This window comes from Octopus sinensis, unplaced genomic scaffold (genome assembly GCF_006345805.1).
Source record: "Octopus sinensis unplaced genomic scaffold, ASM634580v1 Contig13764, whole genome shotgun sequence".
Lineage (NCBI taxonomy): Eukaryota > Metazoa > Mollusca > Cephalopoda > Octopoda > Octopodidae > Octopus > Octopus sinensis.
This window is the reverse complement of record NW_021833041.1, coordinates 157,047-184,257: the sequence shown is the minus strand read 5'-3', so window position 1 is coordinate 184,257 and position 27,211 is coordinate 157,047. Positions and strand designations below refer to the sequence as shown.

At 32.8% G+C, this 27,211-nt stretch overlaps 2 protein-coding genes across 2 annotated transcripts; both read left to right on the top strand.

Annotated features, from left to right (window-relative positions):
- The first annotated feature begins 6,063 nt into the window (after nucleotides 1-6,063).
- On the top strand, nucleotides 6,064-6,771 carry LOC115229888. Its single transcript, XM_029800154.1, has 4 exons — nucleotides 6,064-6,171; nucleotides 6,209-6,315; nucleotides 6,366-6,483; nucleotides 6,535-6,771. Exons 1-4 carry the CDS (start codon nucleotides 6,121-6,123, stop codon nucleotides 6,769-6,771), a joined length of 513 nt encoding a protein of 170 aa, XP_029656014.1. The 5' UTR covers nucleotides 6,064-6,120.
- Nucleotides 6,772-15,990: 9,219 nt separating this feature from the next.
- LOC115229887 lies at nucleotides 15,991-21,727 on the top strand. Its single transcript, XM_029800153.1, has 8 exons — nucleotides 15,991-16,224; nucleotides 18,935-19,068; nucleotides 19,127-19,278; nucleotides 19,315-19,440; nucleotides 19,491-19,592; nucleotides 21,080-21,270; nucleotides 21,306-21,473; nucleotides 21,506-21,727. Exons 1-8 carry the CDS (start codon nucleotides 15,991-15,993, stop codon nucleotides 21,725-21,727), a joined length of 1,329 nt encoding a protein of 442 aa, XP_029656013.1.
- Nucleotides 21,728-27,211: the final 5,484 nt, after the last annotated feature.

The window sequence follows — 27,211 nt, the reverse complement described above, 5'->3', positions numbered from 1 at the left end:
CAGCGAAAGTTGGTGCAGAAATATAGTTCCAGATTTGCAATATCAATTGATTGAAATGCTTAAAACAATTATTTCTGGAAAAGATATATTCATACTTGTTGATGAAACGGAAATCAATAAACAGAAATTTGTTAATGTTCTTTGTGGGACTATTGAAAGTCCTGAAAAAATTTATTTATTAAATTGCTTGGAAATTGAAATTTGTGATGCATCTGCAATTTGTAGAATTGTGGATGACACAATTCGAATTTATGATATAAAAAGGGAAAATTTTTTATTATTTATTTCTGATGCTGCCCGTTATATGACTTTAGCAGCGAGTACATTGAAGGTTATGTATATTAAAATGATTCATATAACTTGTTTTGCTCATCTTCTGTACAATTGTGCATTAAAGATTAGAGCACATTATAAATATATTGACGACTTAATCTCGTCTATCAAAATGTCGATTGTAAAAAATCCCTCCCGGAGGAGTCTTTTTACAGTTATTGGACTTCCACCTGATGTTGTTCTAACAAGATGGGGCAGCTGGTTGGACGCAGCAAAATATTATAGTCGACATCTTTCAAGAGTTCGCGAAATTGTCTTATCCTATTGTGGAAAGATTGTGATGAATGCGAAAAATGCTGTTAGCTCTGAAAATTTGGAGAAAAATCTGGCAGAGTTAATGGCTTCATACAACCCTATTATTGATGAAATCAGAAAATGCCAAGAAAAATTTTATACAATTAAAGATGCAATTGAATTCATTGATTCCGTTAATTTTGGTGAGGATAATTGTGACATCAACAAGTATTTTTTAAAGCGGATAAGTATGTTACCATGGACGAATATTAAAAATGCTAGAATTTCTAGTATTTCTCCAGAAACATTTATTTACTTATGGAAATGTCATTCGACATCAATATCTGCAGAAAGAAGCTTTTCTATGCTGAATAAATTGCTCAAAAAGGATAGAAACTTCAAGCCAGAAAATATTAAATATTATATGATGCAATATTATAATAAATTCATTGATTGAAATGTTTAATTTTTTCATATTTTCAAATTCAGAATATCTAAAAATCAAAATTCGATAGGTCATATTTTGATTTTTTAGGTCATATTTTTTTATTTTTAAGTTATATTTTAGAATTTTAAAGTCATAAAGTCATATTTTTTACGGTCATATTTAACTTTTTTAAGGTCATATTTCTGGTTGCCCTAGTTATTTCTACCGTAGATTTCGACTTTGATAATTCGACAACTACATATTTCGAGAAAGAATCAACGATTACAAGAATCTTTATATTAATAATCTCATTTAAAATACCCAAGAGAATTTATCGTTAATTTCAGAATATCTGCGAAGATCAATGAGATCTGCTATACAGTTCGACCTCTAAATGGGGCACTAAGTGCCTCAAATCAGAGGTTTCCCCAAAAAAGAGGTTTTTCAAAAAGCTCAATAAATAAAGAAAAAGAACATTATTTTTTAAAATAATCAGTTAATTTTTCTCCATATTTATATTTATTTTTAATTCCTAACGACACTTTCTTTCTGAATTCATAAAAATCATGAAGAGAATCTGGAATCAAATCAAAGATGTTTGTCTCTAAGTTTTCCATCAAACTTAAAATTTGTGATATTGATGGTTCGCAGCTTATATTCTCATAGATATTTGGATCATTATCTTCTATTTCATAATGATTCCAGCATCCAATGGTTGAAGTATTGGTGTCGTATTTTTTGGTAAAAATAAAAAATCAACGTTGCTAAATGTCGATATTTTGTGGCAAGCAGCGTTATCTAATAACATTAAGATTTTTCTTTTTTGAATAATCATTTTTTCATTAATTTTTTTGAGCCAGGATATAAAAATGTCTCTTGTCATCCACGCATTTTTGGACGAAGAGTATAAAATTCCATAAATTTCGGGAGAAAATTTTTTGAAACATCTAGGATTTCTATATTTTCCGATTATTAATGGTTCAAATTTTTCTCCAGTGTAACTACAGCATAGATGGAGAGTAACTTTATCTTTACTCCTTTTAAAGCCCCGTGCCGAATCACCAGTTTTCAGGAATGATTTACGTGGGGTAAGTTTGATAAAAAGAGAAGTTTCGTCACAATTAAAAATGTTCTCCTTTCCATATTGTTCAACTTTGATATTTAATTCTGATAAAAAATTCAAAATTATCGCATGATCAGCAGATGCGGATTCGCCTGACAATGTTCGGAATTTTAATTCATGCCTCTGCTTGAATTTTTCTAACCATCCATTTGAAGCTTTAAACTTGTTTAAGGCCATTCTCGAAGAAACAGTTAGGGAAATTTTTTTTAAAAGAGTTCCAGAAACTGGAACATTCTGACCCCTTAGACGCTGAAAAATATCAAGGACTTTTTCATCAAATCCGTTTTTATTTTCACTTAATGATGAGGAAAGAAATCCTTTTTTGATAAATGGAAGAATATTCTTTTTTATACGAAAAATAGTTCCCTTGCTAGTATTGTACATTATGGATAATCTCCTCTCAGAATGTTCTTTCTTTAAAAGATGATCAGGAATCTTCAACTTGGTTTCATAATTCAAAGGCATTACACAAGAAATTTGAAATGAAACGTGTCTTAAAATATTTATTTTTTAAATTTGTATAATTAATTTTATTTAATAAAAAATCAATGCCCCAAATAGAGATGTTAAAATTAATTGATTTTTTATAATTTGGTTTAAAAAATTTATAATGCCCCAAAACAGAGTTTTCCCCAAAAAAGAGGTGCCCCACCCCTGGAGGTGCGCCCCAATTAGAGGTCGGACTGTATATCAATCTCTAGGCCTACGAGCGATGATTGGCGTTATTTGTGGCTTAGTCGCCATTAATTTCTTAGCCTAACATTATAGAATTTTTTTTTTTTATTTTCAAATTCAAGTATTCACAAAAACAACTAACACCGAAAATCGTTAATTTCCAGCGGCGAGGACGCAGTGTGCGTTGCCCCGAACAATGGCCAGGCCGATGCGCTGGCGGAACCAGAGGCCCTCTCTCGAGTCCTTGAGCCTCTTCCCGATGGACTTCCCGACCTCTTTGAGGAACGAGTCAGTCTCCTTTCCAGTCAGTCAAAATTAATTCATTATAGAATTAATATTTACCTGGCAATGAACACATTTATTAAGTACTCCTGGAATTTCATCCCTAATCAAACCATAATACTAAGTCTTTAGCTTGCTGAACAGTCTATCTCTACCAAAATGATTATAATTATGCTCCGCCTAATTAATGTTAATTAATCCAATATCTCAATGCATTTAAGCTTTAACTCGTTATCCTCTGCGAAAAATCGCAATTTGGTTGAATTTTTAGTAAAGAATACATTTCCATTTTCAAAGCATATGTTTTTCGCAAGCTGCTTTAGCCTAAATCGTTGTTTTCTGTAGGGATTGTCGTCTATAGCTTTATTAAATCGATAAAACTTACATGTCAAAGTTAATTCACCTTGTCAAGTGGGTCATCCTGGTCGCCAGCGTGGGACGCGGCATAATATTATTGATATACATTTGTTTAAAATTTAATAAAATAATTTATATCTACAATATATAAGTTTCTATAGTTGCATGGTTAATCCATTTTGTTGAAATTTAAATATATCGATGCAACCGTCTAATAACTTTAAGTATGACAAGACAAATAATTCAACTATAATATCTAAAGATCAACATCATTCAACGATACGAAATATATGCATTGATTCTCGAAACGAAGAAAAAATTGAAGATGATATTACAATTTTTGAAAATTTAACCACTCCAACTTATCATGAAAAAATATGGAAAGATCAAAGAAAAAATTTTTTTGAAAGGAATCCATCTATGAAATATAAAACAAACGATAGTAATCGTTTGAAATCTCCAGAAAGAATATATCCAACTCGTAATTTAGCCTTTGAAAATTTTAAAATTAATAAAAACGTTTTAGATAAGAGATTCAATCAACAAAAATCGGAAATTAAAAAGGAAACCATTAATCTGAATCAAAATAACATAAACTTTGTAAAAGAAAATATAAAAAGTATTGGAATTAAAAATATTCCTAATTACCAAGCTATGATGAAACAGTGTACAAGTTCTGACATTAATTTGTGATATAAATTTGTTAAAATTTTTAGAAATTTCCAAAATAGTCAAAAAATGAATACAATAAACAAAAATGATTTAACATCTAAAGATTTTACGAATAATGAAGAATCTGGAAATCTGACGAATAATTTCACAGATTTTGAAGAAATTAAAAAACAAGACAAACTCTATTATTGTCCATATAATGATACAATACATCAAGAAGAAAAATTATCACATCAAGCAATTAATACAACCAATCCTAAGAAAATATATGATAGAACTGGAAAATATCTAGATACACAAGGTAGATATCCAAATCATATTTGTTTTGATATTACGGCAAAGAAATTATTTTATTTTAAAGATCTAAATACTATAAACAACGAAGAGACGGAAAAAATTGTTGCAATCAAAAACGAACGTCAGTTTCTTGAAACAAATTGCAACAAGCCTAATAAGCCTATTTCATGCAATAAAACATATTCAGAATATTACGAAGATAATACAAAGACTTTTAATGAAAAAGATAAAATTAACAATATTTATTCTAATCAAAATTTTTTGGGATATTCTGTAAATATGAATTCAAAAACTAATGCGAGTTAAACCGGTAAATAAATTATTAGAAATAGCATACAAACCATACAGTCTTAAAGAATACAAGAACATAATTCATGACAAAGTAATGGGAGGTTTAGGACCAAACACTGGAGGAGATAATTGGACGAAAATAGTTTCAAATTAAAAAAATTAATGAAATTTAGGTTTCGAATAAAGAAAGACAGAAAAACTTCGCAATTCATGCTAATGAAGAAAATTTAAAAAGTATGAAACAATCGAAAAGACCACTCGAACAAGTGAAATGCGACATACTGGCATTCAATCGTCGCGTTGCAGTTAAAAAAATTAACTGAATTTTAGGCACTCAATTATGCAAAAAACGTTCCACTGCCTCGGCAGAAAATACCAAAAAATACGGAAATAAACAAAGTTGAAGATAATTCTGAAGAATCATCACAATTTAGCTTGATAAATGCATTTAAAAAACGCCATGAAGAAGAAAAAGAAAAGATTAATAAATTACAGCAAAAAAATAATTTATAAATGAAATCAGTATTCTAATTTTTTTAATAATACTATACTTTTTATTTTAGTTAAAATTTTTGCTTTATTTCAAATAATTTAGCGCTTTAACATTTTAGCTATCTATTGAAATAACTTGTGTGATTTTATGAAATTATCCAAGGGTCTTCAGCAAATTCTGTCTATATTAATCACTTTAGATTTGTTTCGTTTAAATTTATTTATATCCATCATTTAATTTAATTTTTAAAATTAATTCAATATAAATTTGGATAAAATGAATAGTTTCTATTGGGTTGTTTTCTGAAAGACCAAAGAAATCTTTTCATAATCCAATAATTTATTTATTGTCTTTATTAAAATAAAGATTGATTGAAGTAAATTTGTTTTAAAATTGCATTCTATCTTGATTTATGCCAAAAGATTCGAGATTCCAAAAAAATAGTTAATAATTTGCAAAAAAATAGACTAAAAAATCTGTTTAGCAAATAAAAATAATTTACTTAGTAATTTTTTTTAATGGAACCAAAATAACTGCATTGTCTAGTTACCATGGATTATTGAATTAATTAGCTATGGAACCAAATGACCGCACAGGCACACTACTGTACCATAACAGAATAAATTTTTTTGTAAATTAGTTTATTTAAGGAATATTGATTATTGCGAGCACTTAAATGGTATTCGTACTTAGCACAGAGAGAAAAACCAAATATTACAACAATACTTGATTATTTGAACAAAACAAAGTTAAGGCTGATGAAAAGTCTTATAGTATTTTTTCTATTATTAACAACCCAGTAATCAACTATACTTAATTTTCTTTATTTTTCATAATTATTAAAATTTATTAAACTTATTTTAATTTTTCCGATCTTGTTGTGGATATACTCTTGAGGTGAATACCTATCATTGTTTGAAAAGGGAATAAATTATTATGAATTTCGAAAACATTCAAAAACTAATTAATTTTGTTGCTGGAAATCAGGTATTTAAAGTCTTACTGGATTTATTTTTTTAAATAGGCTGACAAAATTAACATTGAACGTTCGGCTAATAAAATAATTAAATGCTTTCGATATCAAGTTCGATCCAATATTGACGAGAATTGTGTGAAAGCGAAAATTCTTGGGTATATTTTTTAACAACAACTAAAATTTGGATTTTATTTAATTTTTACAGATTCAAAGAAAAATTTATGATCTCTTGTCAAACAGAGAAAGCTATCTCTTTCATAAATATAGTCCAAAATATATTTGGATTAGATGACATGTCGTCTAGCACAGAATGCGTTAAACACGTAAGCTTTTTCTATTTTTTCTATTGTTTGATTAAATTTTTATAATAAAAGAAGCTACTCGAATATCGTATTCTTGATCTGCTTTTCAATTTGGCATCAAAGGCTAATTCTCCATTTATTAAGCATCCGCAAATTTTTTGTCAAGAGTCAGAATCGAGTTTTTTTCTTATAATAAATAGATTAGATTCTGATATTGATTTTTCGGTTGAATACCCTGAATCATTAACATCCAGTGACTATAGTTCGTCTTTATTTGATATAGTTAAATTATATGCTAAAATCATTTAATAGAATAGTGATTTGAGTAACTTTTTTTTATTTACCGGAAATGACCAGTTGTGTAAAGAAGATAAAATATTCGAAACTATGCTGTTTGAATCAGAAGAAATTTTTTTTGTGATGAAAAAGTCGTTACAGGATTTGAGATTAAATAATTTAAATGTTCGGGAGTGTGACATCAACGTTGATTTAGAATGCAAGTTAAGAAATAAAACTTCAAATCTTTGCAGGTGACCTTTCTATTGATACATAGTAGTTTAGATTGGGCTATGTTTCTGATAACCAGAAGAAAAAATTTACATATGAGTATTTAATTGTGTTAAATATTCTTTGGTTTATATTAATCAACAATAATTTTAAGGACTTTTCAAGGTAATGGAAAAACTGCGATTGAAGAAATATTTAATGATTACGAGCTGACACATATCCCAATGGTAATTTTTTGATCTATAAAATATTATAGTTAACAATAAAAGATTTTGTGTCTGATTATGTAATTGCTGGTAATTTGACATTTCATATTCGAAATTTTTGCGAACAACACGAGAGCGGTGATTATTTTCATACATTTTTGGGATTAATTCCTTGTTTACTGTGCTCAGAGATTTTGAATATTTTTCAAAAACTCGATAATTTTGTTATTAATTATGAAAAGTTAATTTCTCAATTTCCAGGTGTAATGTTAATTATAATTCATTTGTAGATGAATATTATTCTATTATGAAATTAATTTACAATTTAAAACCATGGAATGAACTTATTAGAATCTTATCAGACATTGTTAGTTTAATAGAGGCATTCATATTTGATGGTACTCCAAAATTTGAGCAAAATATTGTTATTATTAATCATTTGTCAAAATTAATGGAGTTTCACTACAAAACTGAAGATAATCTTAGAACGATTGACTCCAGCGATTTGGGTTGTGGTAATATTAAAATTAATGTTGAAAAAATTATAGTATTTTTTATGTTAAAAATATTTGGATTAGATTTCTTCCGTTTTTTCCCTGTGGATTTGTTCCATTCGAATGTATCTTAATTTATTAGATCTCAATTTATTCAGATCTTATTTTACTTTTCAAATGAATGATAATTTCCCAGATCTGTATTTATTATTTTTTGGTAACATTCCATTAGTGAAAATATGTTACGAAGGAATGTTCTTTATGACCAGGTTCCTGATTGTAAAAAATTTTGTGGGACAATTTTTCCTGATATCTTTAATAATGATACTTTAATTGGATGTCTGATCATTGGGAAAATTCAATCGATTTTTAATGAAGTAAAAAAAAATTATTGTGACACAAAGGATGGTAATATGCTCTTGATTTTAGTCATAGATTTTCTTGGAGATGCAGTTGTTTGCAAATTAATAAAATATTTTAATTTATATGAGAATATAACAATTCAGAGTTCCAATTCTGAAAATTATAATTTTCATGATTCTGTGACATATGGCAATGACAATCTGAAATACGCTGTTATCGACTGTATTTCAGATTATTTCAACACGAATAATGGCATTTCTGTGAAAAAGGAATTGTTTGTTTTAAAAAATATTGATATAGAATATTTAAGAGTGAAATTATTGGAAATCCCTTAATTGAAGTTAAGAAAATAACCTCCGAGATGATTAATAACAAAAGAGTTCGATACTCCCAGAATATTGTTGGTGTTTTAAAAAGACACTTTAACTTAATTGAACATTTGGAACTTATTATTGTTATTTTATCCTTAATTCTATTTTTAGAAAAATTATATTTTATACGATCAAATTGTTTCACAAAAACTCGTTTTTGATATTTTTGGAATGGTTAGTGGCTCGATATTATTTGAAAATTTATTTAGATTTCACATTATCAAAGTTTTCTGCAAATAAATAAAAACAATTTATTTGGAATTTTATTAGACAATTTGAAATCCCTGGGCTATGAGTATTGATAATTTTGTTTTAAATTTGGGTCTAGTGGAAAAATTGTTTCCGATGGGAATTTCTCGATGGTAATTAATTTAGTACATCATATTGAAGTCAGCTACCCGGTATCAGAATACAATGTATAATAACTTTATTAGTATTTCGACGTTTTCCAGCATGTTGTAACCTCTAAAAATTTCGATCTATTATCACAGATTAGATGTGTAATTTTTCAGGTTATAACAGGAATCGTTTTTATAGAACGAATTCATTTTAAAAGTATTTTAGAATTTTAAAAATTATTATTCTATATTAGAAAGAGAATTGTCTATGAATTATGTTTTCTCTCGTCGTTTATTTATAGTTTCTCAACATGTTCTTTCTAGAATCTCAACTTTTTATCAAAATTTTGTCCTTTTTGTTTTCACGGAATTGGTTCCAAATTTTTTTTCTATAATTAAAAATATTGATTCTTATGAAGAAATGATTAAGTTATTTGATAAACTTATACATACTATTTGGTCTTATTCACTGTGTACCAATGAAGATTTTAAATCAAGAGAGATAATTCGGCGATTAGTTCATCTTGCAGAAAAGCTGTACTGGTCTTCTTTTGAAAAAACAAAGTAGTTTAATTTCCTATTTCGTATATAGTATTGATTTGCTTATTTCACTAGAAGACGAGCTTGAATTATGCAAAAAAATGATTGAAATTAATAAAAGAAATTTGACTTCTATTGATGAAAACGGAAAATGTATTAATTTTATTAATAAGAATAGATACGTGGATGCTTTTTTAATAATTAATTATTTTTTAATGATTTCATAGTTTATTGTTGATTTACATTTTGAATTCTTATTTTTCTTAGATACCTAATTGTAATATTAAGCTTAAAAATACCTATACCTAAAAGCCATGTGCGAGTCAAGCCCGCGGATCCGCTCGGTAAGCAGCTTGATTTCTTCCAATTTAGACGATAAGCTCTTTAAGATTCCATGTTCGGAAATTGGTGACCCCAGAATAACTAGATCGTTGGTAGGTGTGAGCCTTAGCCCTGCAATCAGACCGCGTAGGGAAGAAGATGCGTGAGAAAGAGCCCCCGAGGACAACGAAATATTTACGAGTTCGCACTTATGACCATTCAAAGATAGACCGATCTCCGCGAAACCAGACGTGATTTTGTTAATGTCCTTCATAACGACATCCAAAGGTCCTCCAATAGTAACATCGTCCAGGTACCAAAAATTGACATTGGAATCAAGGTTGCGTGCAATATGGTCAACAGAGAGGGCAAACAGCAATGGCCCAAGGGGGTCACCCTGCTGAATACCGCATTCGGACATAATGGTTTCGTCATGAAACAGGAGGCAGCTTGGAGAAGAATATGCGAGATTTACGATTGGCCAGAGCTCTGGGCACCGTTTTGAGACCACCTCGAGCATGTGGTCACGACGGACACAATTGAAAGCATTACTGACATCCAGTTTGACAATAAACTCACAGTCGTTGGGTTTAGAATGTAGGAGTTGGCGGGTACCGTGCGCTAGGATTTCGCAGGCACCCTTAACACCAACACCGTACTGGAAGGGTAAGAACTCCGAACTCAGAGTTGGAACCACCCTGAATGACATGATTTTGGCTGAGAGCCTTCTGAAGACGTTGCCGATAGCAATCGGTCTCACACCGCCCTCGGCTTTCTTCAGGGCAATAAGCCCCGCAGAAAAGAGAAGCTCCCTTGCGACGGCTGGGATCGTGCCGGACACAATGCGCGAACAAAGACGGGTGATGGAGGATAATAAGTCCCTACCGGAATCGAGGGTTAGGGGTGATACAAGATCCCGGAGATGGATGGGCTTTAAACCGTCTAAGCCCCCGCTGCTGCTGGGAGCAAAAGACCCCAGGGCAGCCGAGACCTCGGCCGGTGTGATCGGGATAGGCGGGACCGTGTCCAAAGTCGGAATTGCTCGTATATCGGCGGGAGTGCGAGGGTGTTTACTTCGGAGTTGATTTAGGACAGTGTCACACCGGGGAGCCACTGGGGAGTCCGACGAGATTGCACGTAAAGCACCGGTTTTTCTTGCTGAGGAATTTCCTCTTTATCCCGAGGCTAACATACATCCTCCGTTCTTCGCCTTGTTTCGTGGCTCCCGATGCTTTACTTGCAATCGACAATCTTATCCTCACCTCGCTGGTATCCCATCTCAACACGAGACTCACTGGCGTCGGTCTTACCCGTGCGTGCCTACCTATACGTTTCGGGGGGATCGGGAGTCGCTCCTGCAAGGACCTAGCCTTGCCTTGCTATCTCTCTTCGACCTCGGCATCCAGGAATTCGGTCTGCTCGGTTCTTTTTCCCTCTCTCGAACTCAACGAGCTTTCCGAATTCTCATCAGCCTCGCGGATTTGGTCGTCACTCGGTCTGGTTTTTCCAAAAATTCCTTCAGTCCAAAAGAACTGGGACGAAGTCTTTTGCTCAGACACTCTGTGCAAACTCCGGTCAAAGTTGGACCAAGTCCAACTGGCATCTCTCAACTGCGCTTGCCAGCCGCATACGGGAGATCGGCTCAATGCACTCCCTACCCCTAGTACGGGACATCTCTTGGACGACGAATCCTTACGGATTGGTGTCTGCTTACGCTTGGGTCTGGACATCTGTCAGCCCCACCCATGCCGGTGCGGGTCCACGATCTCTCTGAACGGTTTGCACGCCCTCTCGTGCAAGAAGAGTGCTGGCAGAATTCCTCGCCACACTCACCTCAATGACGTCGTGAAAAGGGCTCTAGAGTCGGCAGGTTTCCCCTCCACTCTAAAGCCAGTCGGTCTCTGCCGGAGTGATGGAAAGCGTCCTGACGGGATGACTACCTTCCCTTTCAGGGAAGGCAAGTCCCTGATTTGGGACGCAACTTTTGTTGACTCGTTCTCCGCGTCGGTGTTACTCAAGTCCATCACTAACCCGGGTTCCGCCAGTGCTCAGGCTGAGGAGGCTAAGAGGTCGAAGTATGGAAATATTTCGGACTCTTACGAGTTTGCCCCCCTCGCCTTCTAAACATCTGGAATTGTCGGCAGGTCTGCGACTCGCCTTCTTGCCGACATTGCCAGGAGAATCGCCAAGAAGACCAACGACCGGAGGGAGACGAGCTGGCTCTTCCAGCGAATCTCGGTCGCAGTGCTCCGCGGAAACTGCCACTCGATACGCAGCGCGGCGACTTTGAGCTGACCTCCAGGCTCTTTATTAATTCGTGTATAACAGCGGTTCTCAACCTTTTTTAGACTGGGGACCACTTTTGCACTATAAAATTTTGTGGGGACCACTTTTGCACTATAAAATTTTGTGGGGACCACCTTAAATAAAATAAACATTTTTTGGTATTAGCGCACAATTTTTGGCCTCGTCAGGGCCAGGTACAGCATATGATGCTTCTAATCTCGGTTTATCTTGAGATTTATTAAACCACTCAAGCTTTGGCTGTGAATCAAACTTCGTTCTTTTGACTTTAAAATATTCATGTGAGGAAGAATTTTCTGGGTGTACAGACTCTTTGTGGCGCCTAAGTTGAGAAGGTTTCAGTGAATTTTTTCCCAAAATTTTATGGCAAATCATGCATTTTGCCTTTATTTCATTATTTGGGGCATGAATTTAGTGAATCCAAATGTACGTAAGAATCCGACCAAAGACGACGATTCTTGTTAACCATAACTAGAATGATAAACCACGCTAATCAAATCAGATTAATTTCAATGTTTTTGATTTATATTTAATTGTACAATTAGTTTTAAATTTAATATATTGTTATTTTTCGAAAATTCCTGGGGACCACTAAAAATTTTCTGGGGACCACGATTGAGAACCGCTTGATTAATTTCAATGTTTTTGATTTATACTTAATTGTACAATTAGTTTTAACTTTAATATATTTTTATTTTTCGAAAATTCCTGGGGACCACTAAAAATTTTCTGGGGACCACGGTTGAGAACCGCTGGTGTATAACTTATTCCCCATTTTAATTAAATAGTTGTATAAGTAAAAAAAAAAAAGCTTAAAAATCAAAATGGTTTTTTTCAAGTCCCACTTTTAACCCTTTTTTAATAATTTTGGTACATGTTCAAAGAAGCAGAATCACGGAAAAAATAGCATGCGACAAAAATCAACGCTGTTTATTGATTGTCACCGGTTTTTGCAAGGACCCGGCATCTCCTTAGACCGCCCTAAAAATCGACTAAATCGCTTTATTCGTATCAATTTGATCATATAATGGATAATTTCTATTCTGTGGATTAGCATCATTATCTTGCCGTAATAGAACATTATCCCCCACCTAAATCCGCATTATAACACGTGACAAACAACCTTAATGTCGTTTTCATCGAATTTCCATTTCCGTTTGTTTTTCATTTTTTCTCCTGCTTTCGTGAAAGGAATATGCTTTGTTGTTGCATGTCGTGAACGATTATAGTCGTAAACAATTCCTTTAATAATATCTTTATAGACGCCAAAAGTTATGCGTCTTCAATACAAAAAAATCGTAGTTTTAGGCCATTTCTTCGTATATAAACTTTTCCATCAGCAAAAGAAAAGATTGCTGCATGTTGATCTCTCCTTCTTATCCAAAACTTCATCCAAATTCTGGGATTCTTTGTATTTTTTGATTTTTGACAAAGTATCTCTAGTCAAAACGAGTAGACCCATTTTTCACGTGCCAATTTAATTTTATAAAAGTAATATTCTTTTTAAAAATAATTAATAAATATGTATTTATGACTGTTAATAAACTATTTTCTATATTTTTTTTCTAGCCAACCTGGCCGAAACGCTAAAAATCAAGAAATACAGTGCATTATCTCACCGCCACATCTTTGCCCCGATCGCAGTGGAGACATCGGGAGTCCTCGGCCCCAGAACTAAAAAATTCCTTATTAAACTGGGGGATTTGGCAAGCAGAAGAAGAAATTATCATCGGGAACGGACATGGCTTTTCCAACGCATATCAATAGCCATCTTGCGTGGGAATTGCCATTCCATCCTATCCTCTGCTGCTAATTAAATATACATAATTATCATAAATTGATTCACTTTGTTCCAATAAATTGAGAAATCTATTTGATTTTAAGTTAACCATTGAAAAATAATTATCTAAATTTTACAAAAATAAACGCTGTTTATTGATTATCGAAAACTCTATTTTATTTTGGGATAACCATTCAAAAATAATAATTTAAAAATGAGAAAATAATTAAACTTTACATTAGAAATTAAAAAAATTTAGATTCCATATGCAATCTTTACGTGTTTTTAACACTAACCATTGCGACTTAGTCGCAATTAAATTTTTAGTTCAACATTACGAATTAAAATTTGCCTGGCAATAAACACATTTATTAATTACTTCTGCAATTTTATCTCTAGTAAAATCATATAGTCTTTAGCTTGTTGATGTGTTTTGTCGTCTAATGTGTTTTCTTCTAGGTTTTCTATGATTTTTTAATTTTTTAAGAACTTTTTTGCTAAGCTTCACAATACACATAGTTCCACGCTATTTAAGCCAGATGTCCATTTAACCGGTTTATCCGCACTAAAATCAATTGCTAATGACTGTGGTAGATGGAAGAGAATAGCTACTAATAAAGGTGAAAAGTGCTCAATAAGATTATTTTTAATGATTTTCTCACATATGAATTTGATTTTTAAGCTTCATTGACTTTTTATGATATGAAAAATTAATATTTCATTAATGGTCTCCAACGTTTAAATTGTTCTAAATATTTTACGATTTATTTACAAGATCAATTGAAAGAATCAATTAAATATATTACTTTTGTGTTTATTTAAAACATAGATCACACTGATTAGATTCTCCAACAAATTAAGTTTTCATTAATTAAACATTTCAAACTTAATTTAATATTTTCAAGCATGCCTGCATTTGGTCATATTAAATAAATTAATTCGTTTCTAAACTTTATTTTTCATTTAATTTCATTAGATTAATTAATGTATGATTCAAATAAATGCAGTCAATTGAATAAACTTGACAATTACTTGAATAAATTGTCTTTACAAAATAAACAAAACAAGCTTTCTTTCCAAAATTTTGAAAAAATGTGTTTAAATAAATCCAATTGTATTGTAAACGAATATTTAATAAATAATGTGATAGGTTCCACAAGGTTCGTTTATTGAAATTTAATTTTAGTTCATTTATGACAAAAAATGAAATCAAATCAAAAATACAGAATTGTTCTTTTTTGTCAATTCATTCTATTGAAAATCAGATTAACCATCTCAAAAAAGTACCTCATAGAGAATCAAATAACTTGAAATTTATTGGTTCAAATATTTTTTTTAATGAACAATTATATAAAAATAAAAATTATTCAAATATTTGGTTCGAAAATGAAAAAAATCTTTATAAACCTGACATGGACGGAACAAAAAAAATCTCTATTAAAAAAGTTAGATTTTCTTCAAAAAATGAATATCGTTTTTTTTGATAAAATTAGTCTGAGTACTAACATATTAATGTGATTCTTTTTTTACTTAATCTGTTTTTTATACCCCAATATAAAAGGTCAGTCACTCAGGCCTATTAAATCACTCCATTCCATGTCATTATACAAGGAATGACGTGGATTTAGATTCGTGCATCTAGTCTAGCTCGTTTAAGAGAAGCTCATACTTCCTCCTCTTCTCAACTTCCAGGCGACCTAGGCATGTTATGCTCATTTCTACAATAACAAGCTTTTCGGTGAGCTTATTTCGGACCACAATGTCAAGTTTGTTATGCTGGACAGCAATCGAAATGTCTATAAGGCTATCCTTAATGTATACCTTCGAGCTTTCACACATTGATTGAACTCTATGAGTTTGCCACTCCTGGATCGCCTCATGCCATACTTGTTTCAGAGCAAAAGATGGAGGGACTTCATCTCGTTATGCCTCCATGTTAGTCATGGTAAAGTATACTCCTAAACTTTGTGGCTAAATGGTCATCGTCTTACTTCTACAGTGGTTACAATGTTTCCATGTTAAATCGGAAACCAATTTGTTTGATGTGTGCATAAGAAATTTCAGTAGTCAAAGAATATAACATTTGACCACACTACGAAAACCACCATTCTCCGGAATACAGTAACTATGTTTGTAACTATGTATGTTTGCAAAATTAGCAATCTTCTTTTGCCAAATTTCGAGGTGATAGTGAGGCAGCTGTCAAAGCTAGCTACGTTATAAATCATATATTATGAAAGCTACTGAAATCATACGCTCTACTAATCGACCTGATTTAGCAAGATTAGCCTTACAAGAAATACTATGGCGAATAGGATTTCAGATCTTGCCACTGATTTTCATAATCAACTCAAGACGAAAATCAGTTCATTTATTACCTCTTCTATTGTTATTGACGAGAGTCGTGCCATTATGGACGTGGTTCGGTTAGCTATATTCATTCGTGGCGTGGACAAAGATTTGACGGTCACAGAGAAATTCCTTGATTTGATACTTATGGTGGACATCACTACGACAAATAAAATATTCAAAACTCTCGTCAGTGTGCTTGATAGCTTTGAAATATAAATGGGCACGTGCTGTTAGTGCAGTTATAGATGGTTCTCCATTAATGATTGGGAAAAATGACGTTGTGGTTCAATTCAGAGAGAAAGTACAAGCTGAAAGCGGAGGATGTGATTTTTGAATATTTCATTGTATTTTGAATCATTCCAGAGGTCTAAATCACTGTCAATTCGACATTTTTATCAGCGATTTTGGATTTAAACACGGATTACCATATCATTCAGAGATAAAGTGGTTAAGTCGCGGTGTGGTATTAAAGAGATTTTTTGATTTAAGACAATAAATAAAACACTTTATTTTGGCAAAAACAAACTTTTACCAGAATTATAATCTCTTGATTACTTGTTAGACTTGGAATTTGTTGTGGATATTACAGAACACCCCAACACACTAAAAAAGTTTGCAAGGCCGAAATAAAGTTGTTACACAGTATTTTGAATATACACAAACTCTCACCATGAAACTCTCACCAAAGAAAGTAATTTCGATAATGAAGATCCTGAAAAACAATCTGCAGATAAAAATTTTCCTCAAAATGAACAAACAATAGTTCATCTCACTAGAAATGAGATTGGTGTAAAATTAAGAGAAATTGAGAAATCACTAATCGAAATTGTCGAAAACGAAGAAGATGTGCGTCTAATTACTTAAATTCGAGATTCGAGGAAAAAAATCAAAATATAAAGAGACAACAAACGGGACTGGAATATTACTTTGATAAAAAGCATAATTTTTTGTTAAAATAAAATTAATTTTTTCAATTACGTCAATTTTGGCTTTTCGAATTATTAAGCAGTTCTACTCACATTCAAAAATTATTAATTATATTCTGAAATTCGCCATTTATCAAATTCTCCGCAAAAAATGACGGACCAAAAATGGCGAATTTGGGAGTATTCACAGAAAAATTAATTTTTCCGTAGCGAGAAAAATATAAATTTCATCTCTCTTTATGATTTCTCTTACCTGTGTCGACTTGTTTTCCTCGTCATCTCTCATCGACTCTGCGTCCCGCCCTGGCTCGGCTTCCGCACATGCCGAAACGAAAAAAATCGCAAAGTACGCCTCATTGGAGAACACCTGTCTTTTCGTCCCCCTGGCTTTCAAGACGAGTAAGATAATCGGTCCAAAAGCCCTTGAGTTTCGTTCGGGAATCAGTTTGATGATCTCGAGGAAAAGTCACGAGAGACGTGAGTCTAGCTGGCTTTTTCAGCGCATTTCCCTTGCGATATTGCGCAGAAACTGCCTATCTATTCGCTCGTCCTCTCAATCAAAGAATTAATATCGTGGATCACTTAGCAAAGATTATAGTTTGAAATGAATCAGCTAAATTAACAATTTTGACAATTAAATAAAATTTGCCGCTTTTTTCTTTTTTAAAAAATTTTTGAAAACTAAGTCCGAACTAATATTATTAGTAGATAAAATTAAGGTAGTTTTGTTCTAAAACTACTAATGATCGAGAAGACGTTGCCCCTCAGGATTGCAATGGAAATTCTTCTTTTGTAAATTTACGTTGTATTTATTTTAAGACAACAAAATATGATGGAACTAATTCTTCATTCAAACTACAAAAGTTTGAATCCCCATATGAATAGAAGGGAAAAGTAAAAAATTTAATTTCTAAACAGATTACATTGGACTGATTGATATTGACCCCTGAGAATTTGAATAAATTTTATAAGAATATTCGTCGAATTTTGATAGACAGTCATATCCACTTGCAACCGGAAAACAAAAAAAAGTTCATCTTCAAAGAAATGAATTTGGAAAAGGTTTGGAGTCAGTTAGTAATAAATGGCAGATAATTCTTCTCCAATTTTATGGCAATTTGCAACATATGGAAACTATTGCCTGAAAATAGTAAGAATTTTTCAAATTATTAATTTAAAGAAAACACATATGGCCACTTTCGCATAATTCTTATTTTTCAAATACAATACTGGAAATGTAAATGATTTGACAATACCGATTATGATGAAAACCCAACGTGAATAGTTATGAAACCAAATCGAAACGAAGTCCTTGCACAAGGTAGTTACTCTCCACCGTAACGAACCAGCCTTTATAACCATATGAAAACTAGCTGTACACGTAGATGTACGTTGCCAGACGCAGATGAACCTGGTTAAGCTTTTAAGAATCCTCACACTCCTTTTCATCTGATTTGCTACGTGGTCGGGTGTATGAGCCACGAATTCAAGCTCTTGGAGAGATTCATATCATAACCACTCATTGCATATTTAAATTATTTTAAAAAGATTAAAAAAAATTTTAAACTTGTTAAAAATTTTCATTAGGTATCTTTGTTGTTACAATTATTTACTGTTTGAAAGTTTTTTAATAATGCTAAGCAGTAGGTACTTTCATGGCTTTTTGGAATTTTCAGCACAAAGAAGATTTGATTAAAAAATTTGTAGCAGTTACCAAAGTTGTTGGTTCCAAATTACAAACAGTATCAAAATCAGTTTTATCAGAAACTAAAGTATATTGCTAATAAATGAAAAAATAATTAGATTGCCTTTAATGAAATATTAAATGATATAAAGGAAGATTCAATTGACTATGACCAGTTTCTTCCATGGTGTAATTGTTCGCATCTTTCGGAACCAGATATCGAAAAGTTGAAAAATAGTATTTTGCAAATATCATCTGTAAAGATTTTATTTTTGAGTATAAATAGGATGAATCAAATTTTACTCGCGTGGCCCCTCCTACTTTCATTATAAAAGGAGAGAAAATGAGTCTTCGGGCAATTTCTCTTTTAAAATTTGACTCCAATCTGGCAGAAATTCGTTATAAACTAGTACCCAAATGGTATTTAATTTTATATTATAAAAATTCTCCACTTTAATAATACAATTTATTTTTGTAGTCTTACAGAAGTCGATTTTTGGAGAAACTATTTTTATCGGGTGTGTTTAGTGCAGCATTCATTGCAATTAAAAACAAACATTCTTTTCCCAATAGAACAAATAACTGACAAGGATGCCATTACTTCTGACGTTAGAGAATATAGCCAATTAGGTAATCATTCTTTTAAATAGAATATAAATTAAATAGATTGCGGGGTATATCAATCCGAAATACAGATTTCTTCGGGTGTCTGTGGAAATAATGAAATTTCTGATAGTTTTTCTGTTATTGACACCGACACTACTAACAGCTCCAAGTCTAAAAATTATAATGGTTTTATTTTCACACATTTTATAATATTATTTTAATAATATTTATTTTAGAAGAGTGTATTTCTAAGGAAAATGAAGTGGATGATACCATCCTAAGTAGCTGTGAAGAATCTGATATTAATGACGAAGTCAGAAAAGAGCTAGAAAAAGAAGGCCTTCTTTGAATTATTTATATTGAAATCTAATTCTATTTTTTAATTTAAATAACTTAAAGTAAGTATTAATTAACCAATCTTCATCTGGTCGAAAAATCCTCTATACGCATAGTGATTCATGTAGGCAAGGCCGCCTCTTTCCTTTCGAGGTGCTGGCAGGCACTGGCGATGTTTTAGATACATATATTTGGTAATAAATCTCTTTTATTCTTTTGTACAGTTCAAGCGTCCTTTCCCACGGTTTAACTCTGTTTTTTAAGAGACATTCATTTTCTCAAGGGCTTTCTTTAAAGTAAGTGATTGAATGTATATGTTGCGTTCTCGCAGTAATGTTAAGCGAACTTTCATATTGTGAAAATTTTGAGTTACCAGTCCATCTCATGTTAATACAATAGGTACTATTTCACTTTCCAAATCTTTAAATTTCACAATTATTTTCAAATAATAAATTTTTGCCTATAATATAAAGATAATTCTATTTTTTGTGCTTTAATACTAATTATAGTGAACAGAACTTATTCTCTGCCTTTAACGACTACGTAATTTAATTGCTTAATTATATCGGTCTAATTAAATTCGAGTCAAATGAGTACTATCTAATTAACCTTATAAATTAAAGAGTATTCATGGAGAATCATATCCATTTGTAGAAAACCAATAAAGAGATATCATATTTTCCTCGTGGAAAGTTGAAACGTAGGCTGAGTAATATTGCCTATCAAATGAGACGATTCTAAGATTTACGATACATTGTTTAGTAGATTAAATGTATACAAAAGGAAGTTCTTGATTTGTAAAAACGCCTGTCGAGCACTTAGAGACCATAAAAAGCAAGTATAGTTTATGTGTTACCAAGGTAATATGAAGAAAATCTCTAATTAGAGTAGATGATCAAATCAAAGGAAAATCTCTACTTGAAAAAAACCAACTTCAGTCAAAGACTCCTGCCATTGAATTTATGTGATTACAGGGGACAGATTAGTCACCAAATGCTTAAGTCAGTTGTATATTAATAATTTTTTACAGGCTTATATTCGTTAAACTGTTTTTAGACGACTCTGGAGAGTATCATGTTTGTATGGTCACAGATCCAGTTTTTTTTTGGCATTTAATCGGAGAAAGGCGCTGGACTGTATTTTCTCGCAAGTTCATACATCCAAAAAAGTGAAAAAAGAGGGAGTTATAGGAAGTGTTCGCTCTTGTTCACTTCAAAAGTTTAGTACTTAATTAGATGGTTAATTAGTTTATTTATTATTTTATATGTTTAAATAATGCATGCTAAATCACTTAATTTTTTTAAATTTCAATAAATCGCAGATGAAATTTGATCGATTTGGCATTGTAATAATTGGGCCACCAGGAGGTGGAAAGGGAACTCAGGTATATTATTTAACATAATTTAATTTTGAACAGGCTATAAAAATTGCCAATGAGTATGATTTCTACCATATATCGACAGGTCGTGTATCGGTCTTTTATAAATAGGCAATTTATTAAGAAAAGAAGCAGAATCAAATTCAAAAATTGGCCAAGAAATTGCCTCAATTTTGAATTCAGGAGGCTTAGTTGACGATAATTTGATTTCCGATCTGGCATTAAACATAATTTGCAGCGATAATTGCTCAAATGGATTTATTCTTGATGGATTTCCCCGTACCCTGAGACAAGCACAATTAGTAAACTATAACACAAACATCTATACTTAATTTAGTTAGATAGTAAGCTATCGAAAATAAATTGCTCGATAAAACTTGTTATTTCGGTTGAGGTTTCCCCAGAGGTATTAATTGATCGCATTACTGGCCGTCTTTATCACAAATCATCTGGAAGAGTTTATCATTTAAAAAATAATCCTCCTAAGAATACAATGATCGATGATGTGAACATATAATTTAAAATATTCATATTTAGTATACGAACGAACCATTGGAACGTAGATCAGATGATTCGGTGCATGTTCTTAATAAGAGATTGGAAAATTATAATGAACAAACGGAGCCTGTAATCAACTATTATCAAATGAGTAAATTGGTCAAAAAAATCGATGGGAATCGTTCAATAAATGATCAAACAATTGAAATATTCAACCTAATCAAAACCACTAGAACTAATAATAATGGAATTAATAATTGATATTATAATTTAATGAATTATTTTTCATTAAAACTAATAAATTATAATTTATTGAGAATCGATTGTTCCACTTGGGTCAATGAGATGATTTAAATGTTGGTTTTAACCGCAATATTTGAATAGTTAAGTCTTAAATCTTATTTCGATATAAAGACACAAAATCATTGTTTCTTATTTCGTCATACTGACCTTATTTCAATTAATAAATTAGGATGACCAGTTATTATTCTAATTTTAAAATGTATAATCGCATGCATAATTTTAAATTCCTAATCACGAATAATTTTTAAAAGTATTAATCTAATAAAGTTTATATTGTTTGCAGTAGCACCTAAAAACGACTGATTTCATGCTGCTCAAATATCAGATTCGAGGGAAGACATTTTTGATGTTATATGAGTTAACTAAAAGAAAAACTGATAAACCTCTCACTGAGTGTGGGTATTTACTGACGACCGCCATGTATGAGAGAAGCAAAGGAGGGATTTGTTAATCTATTTCAAAAATCTTTGAATAAAAATCTGATAACTTCATGATATTTTATTCACAGTAAACAAATAATTGATATGTCGAAATGATTTAGTGAATTTTTTTTTTAATTTCTCAAATTCTGAAGTTTAAGGAAAGTTAAATTAATCAGAAATTAATCGGCCAGCAAGCCGGATGGAACAGCTGTTCCCACGCACAACGGCCAACAGGATCCTTTGGATTAGGAATGTAAATTCCCTAGGATCCTTGGAGCGTAATGAACAGAGGTGGCCAAGTTTCTTCAGATGATCAACTGTCTTTGTGCCAAAGACGCACGAAGTCTCAACAACAATTGGCCAAAACCAAAAGCCGTCTAACAAGCCCTGGTATTTTTCGGATTTTTTATATTCAGCCCTATTAGCACGGGACCCGGGCAGAGAGGCGGATTCGTTGATGGCCGACTTAGAGAAGGAATCAACACACGAGGCATCCCAAACTAGTGGTTTACCAGTGTCGAAAGCGAACAACGTCGAGCCATCAGGCCTTTTTCCGTCACTACAGTCAAGACCAATGGGCTCAAGGACAGAAGGATACCCTGCCTTTTCGAGGGCTTGGAGAATGATCTTGTTAAGAGCCGAATGACGAGGTATGCGACCTGCGCTTTTCTTGTAGGAAAGGGCATGGAGCCCGTATGTGTCCATCGTTGATCCACACCGGCAGGGGTGGGGATTACAAATCGGTAGTCCGAGACGAAGGCATATTCCAAAACGGAGGGCATCAGAGTCGAGGCAGGTATCCAAATGGGTCGTGGGAAGGCAGTTAAGCCAGGAGCCAGAATACGGTTGGCGACTGGCACGGAAGCAAGCTAGTCTGTGCTGGTCCGAGAGACGCTCCAACGAGTCAACGTAATATTCACAAATAATTTCGTCCCATTCACGTTGGAGAGATCGTTCTGACGGTAAGACGAAATCCTTTTCCTTCCAAAGCAAGAGTGGAGAATTGATATCAGAGTCCAAAGTTGATTTGGGTGATTTTTCAAGAATCTTATGGACAAGAAGATACAATCCTGAAGAAGATGAAAGGAAAGCGGGAAGAGAAAGGTCGAGCGCGGAGCGAAGCCCCAGACCGCCAAAAGATACAGGAAGTTTGGCCTGACACCAACCAACGTCATCAAACTTGACATTAAAAATCTTCTCAGCGGAAGAACGCACCAGAGCGTCGAAAGAATCCAAGGCAATAGGAATAGAAAAGCAGCGGGTGCAAACTGTTTTCCGCCGTGAATTATTCTAGCTTTAGCGCAATTTTCTTTTGAAAAATCAGGCATAGAAATCTGTTATAAGTACTTAGAAAAATTAATTTTTCCGTAGGGACAGAAACATAAATTTCAAAAAATTTACGATTTCTCTTTTCTTTTTTAAAAAATTTTTGAAAACTAAGTCCGAACTAATATTATTACCAAATAAAATTAAAGTAGTTTTGATCTAAAACTACTAATGATCGAGAGGACGTTGCCCCTCAAGATCGCAATGGAAATTCTTTAAAACAGCCATTGCTTCTCCTGAGGCTCTCGTCGTCTTCTGGAGATCAGTTCCCCGATTCTCCCAACGAGTTCCAGGGATTTGTTTGTCATAACTCCGGATGTTTCTACAGAGATTGTGAAAAAAAGTTGTCCGTTAGTCAGAGTATTTTGAGATTTTAAGTTCTTCAGCCTTTTTAGCGGCTGACCCTGAACTCATTGCCGAGTTGACTAAATTTGTCTTCGAGAAAATGTCTGTGCACCTAGAGCCTTACGCGAGGCATTTCTCGTTAATCCACGGAAGAATGATGACTCCATCAGGGCGTTTCCTGTCTCCACGTTCAAACCCAACAGGTTCCAGTTCGGTAGGGAATTCAGCAGCTTGTAGCGCAGCCGAAATTATCTCGTTGATGGCGGAGTGTCTGGGTGGACGGCCAGCTCTCCTGCATGAAATGGGATGTAATCCTTTGGTATCGACTTTACTACCACATTGGCATTGGCCCCTCTAGTAGACATTAATACCCAAGCGCATTACTACGCGAATCCTCACACAGTCATTATTGAGAAAAGATCCAGACTGGGAGCAAAGAAGGGCATTAAGCTACGCACCACTTTCAGGTCTAGCGGCGGCACCAAAACAATGTAGGTCTGATTGTGTCAATTTTAGCTTTGCTGGAGATATCATCCCATTCCATTGGCGTGAGATTTTGGATGGAATAGCCAATCCGGATTTCTTCCAGAGTTCACAAGCTCCAGAGAAAACCTGGTTCTTTTTCAATCCGCGAGAGTAACGTAGGATTTGGGTGATGAAGACGTAGGAAATGGCGTGTGAGGAGAGAAAAGCAGGGAGAGCCATGTCTAGTGGCGAACGTAGTCCAACTCCACCAAAACGTAGAGGTAATTTTTAACAGGTTCATCCAGCGTCATCAAAGCATATGTTTAGGAATTTTTTAGCAGGAAGTATTGAGCGATTAAAGCATGTCAGATTGTATTGAGCAGTTTGATGTTCGCAGCAAGTATAAGAGTCTTGGCAGCGTAAGGTTTTCTCTGAGCATGAAAAATCCGTAGTGAGTATCAAGCGATATGAGTTTATTTGTAAAATCGGTGACCCATTTGGATTTCTCAGATAGCGACTTCTTGAATTGGCTATGGCCCACGGGCGCGCCGAGGGAAAGAACATCATCAATGGGTGTGGTTGTCTGCCCCGGCAAGCTAAGTTACAATTTGTTTGATGCGAAACCGAATATTTCGAGCGAATAAGAGATATTTATAAGGTCACACTTGCTGACGTGGGTGGGAAGGGGGGAGGGTGGGAATTATGTTGAAAATATCTTCAATTACAGTATCAGCGGGTTCTTCTATGGTTGCATCATCGAGATACCACAGGTTGAAAGTAGAATCGGCTTGGCGTACGACAGAGTCAATACCGAGGGCGAACAGCAGTGGACCGAGAGAATCGCCCTGCTAACTCCTGTCACGATTTAATGATTTCATCTCCAAAAAAAAGATAACTGTCTGATTCGTGTGCCAAATAAACCAAGCCGATAATATCGTGGGCTCTTTCTAAATAGGCTACAAGAATCACATCTCTTCTCAGGCTGTTGAATTCGTTCTTAATGTTTAGCTTTAAGCTAAAACTCCGGGATCAGTTGAGTTTCTTTTTTGCAATAAGAATTTTTTGGTTACATTCACTACAGCTTCACATCCATTTGGAATTCCCACACTCAGCTGAAGTGGTGATGATGCAGTGATAGAGTGAGTGAGTTGACACGGGTCGTCGTCTCTTGCTTCTTCATTTGGTTTTTCAGACCTACTTACCAAAAAAGCTTCTTTTCTCTCTTTTTTATGTTAAAATCATATTTTGATTAAATTCATATAACATTTTCAACGGTTTTAGATATTGTAAATGATTCATGTCGTTTTTTATTTAAAACATATTCGTTTTGTGTTTTTGTCTAAAAGTGGTTAAAAAATTTCAGTTGCCACCATAAGATTGAATATCACATTCAACTTTCGAGATGTCATATTGGAAAGGTTATTTGCCAAAAAAAGCCGAGTCATGTTGACTTGAAAAAATTCCAAAGATATCGGAAATTATTCGCGATATTATCTAAAATGTTTAATTGCAATTTAATTTGTCGATTGATATAATGAAAGAATAAAATATTTATTATTCAAAGGTTATTGCCAGAATATCTGTTTCCATAGATTCAATTCTGTTAATGAGCTTTAAATGTGTTTTTCCTTCACATTTTGGACAGCTGAGAAGCCACATATCAGTCGAAGAACTTAAAATTAATCCTATGCATTGGCGACAAATTCTATGTCCACAAGAGTGCTGTTTCTTTGGTAGTCGGGAAGTGTTATTAAATTTCTTCATGCATCTAAAAAAATTAATTTAATAAAAAAATTACTTAGAAATTAATAATAAAAACCAGATAATACGCAAATTTTGATCAATAGTATGAAAAAAGCTATAGTAATTTATAATGCTCTAAGAATTATATTATCTTCATAAGATTGTTTTTATTACAATTAATAGATCATCGTTTAAACATTATATAAATAAAAAGAATATTATGAAACAGATAAGAAATAAGTAATACTTTATACAACTTGGTTTGGGAGTAGGAATTTCAAAATTCAGATTAGTTGAGTAATATTTGTGATCAAAAATATCCGAATATTCAGGACATGAAGGTAAAAATTCGTATTTTGGCTGAGAAATTGATAAATTATATATACAAGATTTTCAGATGATCTTGAATTTCGACGATTTAAGTTCATAACTCTAAAAAATAGAAGTATAATTAATGTTTTAAAGCGAGATGATTGCGTTTCTTTTGGAATGATTTATCGAATTAATACTAATTAATCGACAAAATAACGTAAAATATACAATTTTTTTCTAACGAACTATGTCAGTATAATAATGGATAATAAATTACGAAAAAACTTAGAAAAAATCAAAGAAAATAGATTACTAATTAAATTCATTATAATTCTTCGGGAAATTCTCATAATTTTTAACCTAGAGTGAAACTGTCTAATGTATTATAGGCCTCAGAGAATTGAGATTAACGTAATAAGTGATTAATTATTTTTCAAGTATACGTATAAATAATATATTTAACTGAATGTAAACTAATTAACTTTATCTTAAATCAAAAATGTAATTCAATTGAAAAACAAAACAACTTTTGTTAATCACTAAAAATTGAAAAAAATAGTTAAATTTCGTTAATACTTTTGACAATTCTTGTAGCTTCCTATTTTTTTGATTTTGAGAAATTTATTTAATGTGAATAAGTTTAGAAATATAATATGTGACATGGTTTGCGCGATACCTATGGCCGGAAAAATTAGAAAATGCAGTGTACAGTTATAACATTTCTGTCCACTCATCTTCTAATGAGAGCCCTTTTGAAAGATACCGGGGAATAAGTGGAATAAATACAATATTTTATGGTTGTAATTATAAAATTATTCCTTAGATAATT

What these genes read in the sequence shown, in the direction of transcription:
- LOC115229888 (XM_029800154.1), top strand. Translation starts at nt 6,121, where the DNA reads ATGAATTTCGAAAACATTCAAAAACTAATTAATTTTGTTGCTGGAAAT. An exon ending in GTGAAAGCGAAAATTCTTGG is followed by an intron (nt 6,316 to 6,365) that starts GTATATTTTTTA and finishes TAATTTTTACAG; the next exon opens with ATTCAAAGAAAAATTTATGA. An exon ending in GCACAGAATGCGTTAAACAC is followed by an intron (nt 6,484 to 6,534) that starts GTAAGCTTTTTC and finishes TTATAATAAAAG; the next exon opens with AAGCTACTCGAATATCGTAT.
- LOC115229887 (XM_029800153.1), top strand. Translation starts at nt 15,991, where the DNA reads ATGGCGAATAGGATTTCAGATCTTGCCACTGATTTTCATAATCAACTC. An exon ending in TATAAACTAGTACCCAAATG is followed by an intron (nt 19,069 to 19,126) that starts GTATTTAATTTT and finishes TTATTTTTGTAG; the next exon opens with TCTTACAGAAGTCGATTTTT. An exon ending in CCCTGAGACAAGCACAATTA is followed by an intron (nt 21,271 to 21,305) that starts GTAAACTATAAC and finishes TACTTAATTTAG; the next exon opens with TTAGATAGTAAGCTATCGAA.